This window comes from Coturnix japonica, unplaced genomic scaffold (assembly GCF_001577835.2).
Source record: "Coturnix japonica isolate 7356 unplaced genomic scaffold, Coturnix japonica 2.1 chrUnrandom476, whole genome shotgun sequence".
NCBI classification, from domain to species: domain Eukaryota; kingdom Metazoa; phylum Chordata; class Aves; order Galliformes; family Phasianidae; genus Coturnix; species Coturnix japonica.
This window is the reverse complement of record NW_015439878.1, coordinates 26,929-28,246: the sequence shown is the minus strand read 5'-3', so window position 1 is coordinate 28,246 and position 1,318 is coordinate 26,929. Positions and strand designations below refer to the sequence as shown.

General features: G+C 65.3%; 1 protein-coding gene across 1 annotated transcript in view; it reads right to left on the bottom strand.

The window, feature by feature from the left end:
* MAP11 (microtubule associated protein 11) overlaps positions 1 to 1,318 on the bottom strand; it is a 6,805-nt gene that overhangs the window by 4,771 nt on the left and 716 nt on the right. Inside the window, exons 2-3 of the mRNA XM_032441661.1 lie at positions 759 to 854; positions 42 to 251 (exon numbers count right to left, since the gene is read on the bottom strand). Coding sequence (XP_032297552.1) covers positions 42 to 251; positions 759 to 854 — 306 coding nt within the window. The remainder of the gene's footprint in view (positions 1 to 41; positions 252 to 758; positions 855 to 1,318) is intronic.

Below are 1,318 nucleotides of genomic sequence, written 5' to 3'. Positions count from 1 at the left end.
CTGGGGGGGTCAAGGTAACACTGAGGGGAGGGGGGTCACTGTGGGGTGGGGGTGACAAAGGGCCCCATTGTGGTCGGGGTTGGGCTCTGGGGGGGGGTCTCAGCGTTACCCTGTGCCTTGAAGGCCCCCTGCTCCTGCCGGAACACGTGGGTGGGCGCCCGGCCCTGCAGCAGCCCCAGGTACCCCCCGAGACCCCCCCCCTCCTGCAGCTCCGCCGGCTCCACGTCGCGCTGCCACACCGTCACCACGATCTGGGGACACACAGCGGCACCTATGGCACCTATGGCACCCCATAGCACCCCATGGCACCCCATGGCACCCCATGGCACCCTATAGCACCCTATAGCACCCCATGGCACCCCTTGGCACCCTATGGCACCCCATGGCACCCTATAGCACCCCATGGCACCCCACACCACCCCATGGCACCCCACACATCACCCCATGGCACCCCATAGCACCCCATAGCACCCCACACATCACCCCACGGCACCCCATGACACCCCACAGCACTCCACATCACCCCATGGCACCCCACACATCACCCCATGGCACCCCACGGCACCCTATGGCACCCCATACATCACCCTACATCCCCTTCCCCCCAATCGGCCTCTATGGGGCACTGCAGCCCCCCCAACCGCCCCCAAAGTGCTCCCCCAGCTCCCGAGGGCCCCACACTGTCCCTATGGGGCACCGAGACCCCCTGGTGCCCACAGGGCCCCACCCCAGCCCCACAGCGTCCCCCCAGGTCCCACCTTGGCCTTGATGGTGCTGGGGGGCAGCTTGTCCAGCGCGATGGTCAGAGGGAAGATCACCTCGTCTGTACACACTATGGGGTCCTCCACCGGAACCTGGGGGGACACGGGGACACACTGAGCCCCCGCCCCACACACCCCATATCCCACAGCCCCACAGCCCACAGCCCCACACACCCCATTACCCCCAATCCCTTTAACATCCTCTATATCCCCCATTACCCCCCATCACCTCCACCCTCCCATTACCCCCCATTGCCCTCATTCCCTTTCATGTCCCCTATACCCCCCATTACCCCCCACCTTGTTCCGGTCCGACTCATACACCAGGTGTCTGGCCTCGGTTCCGGCCCAATCCCGACTCGGTGGCTGCAGCCAATGACGAACCTCGGCCGGGTCCAACCGTCCGTCCCCGTCCCGGTCCCGGAACTTGACGAACTGCTCCCGTTCCGTTGTCAGCCATGTTGGTTCCGGGACACCCGGCTCCGGGGTGTAGAGGTCGGCTGGATATGGGGGATATAGGGGGATATGGGGAGATATGGGGGGATATAGGGGGATAT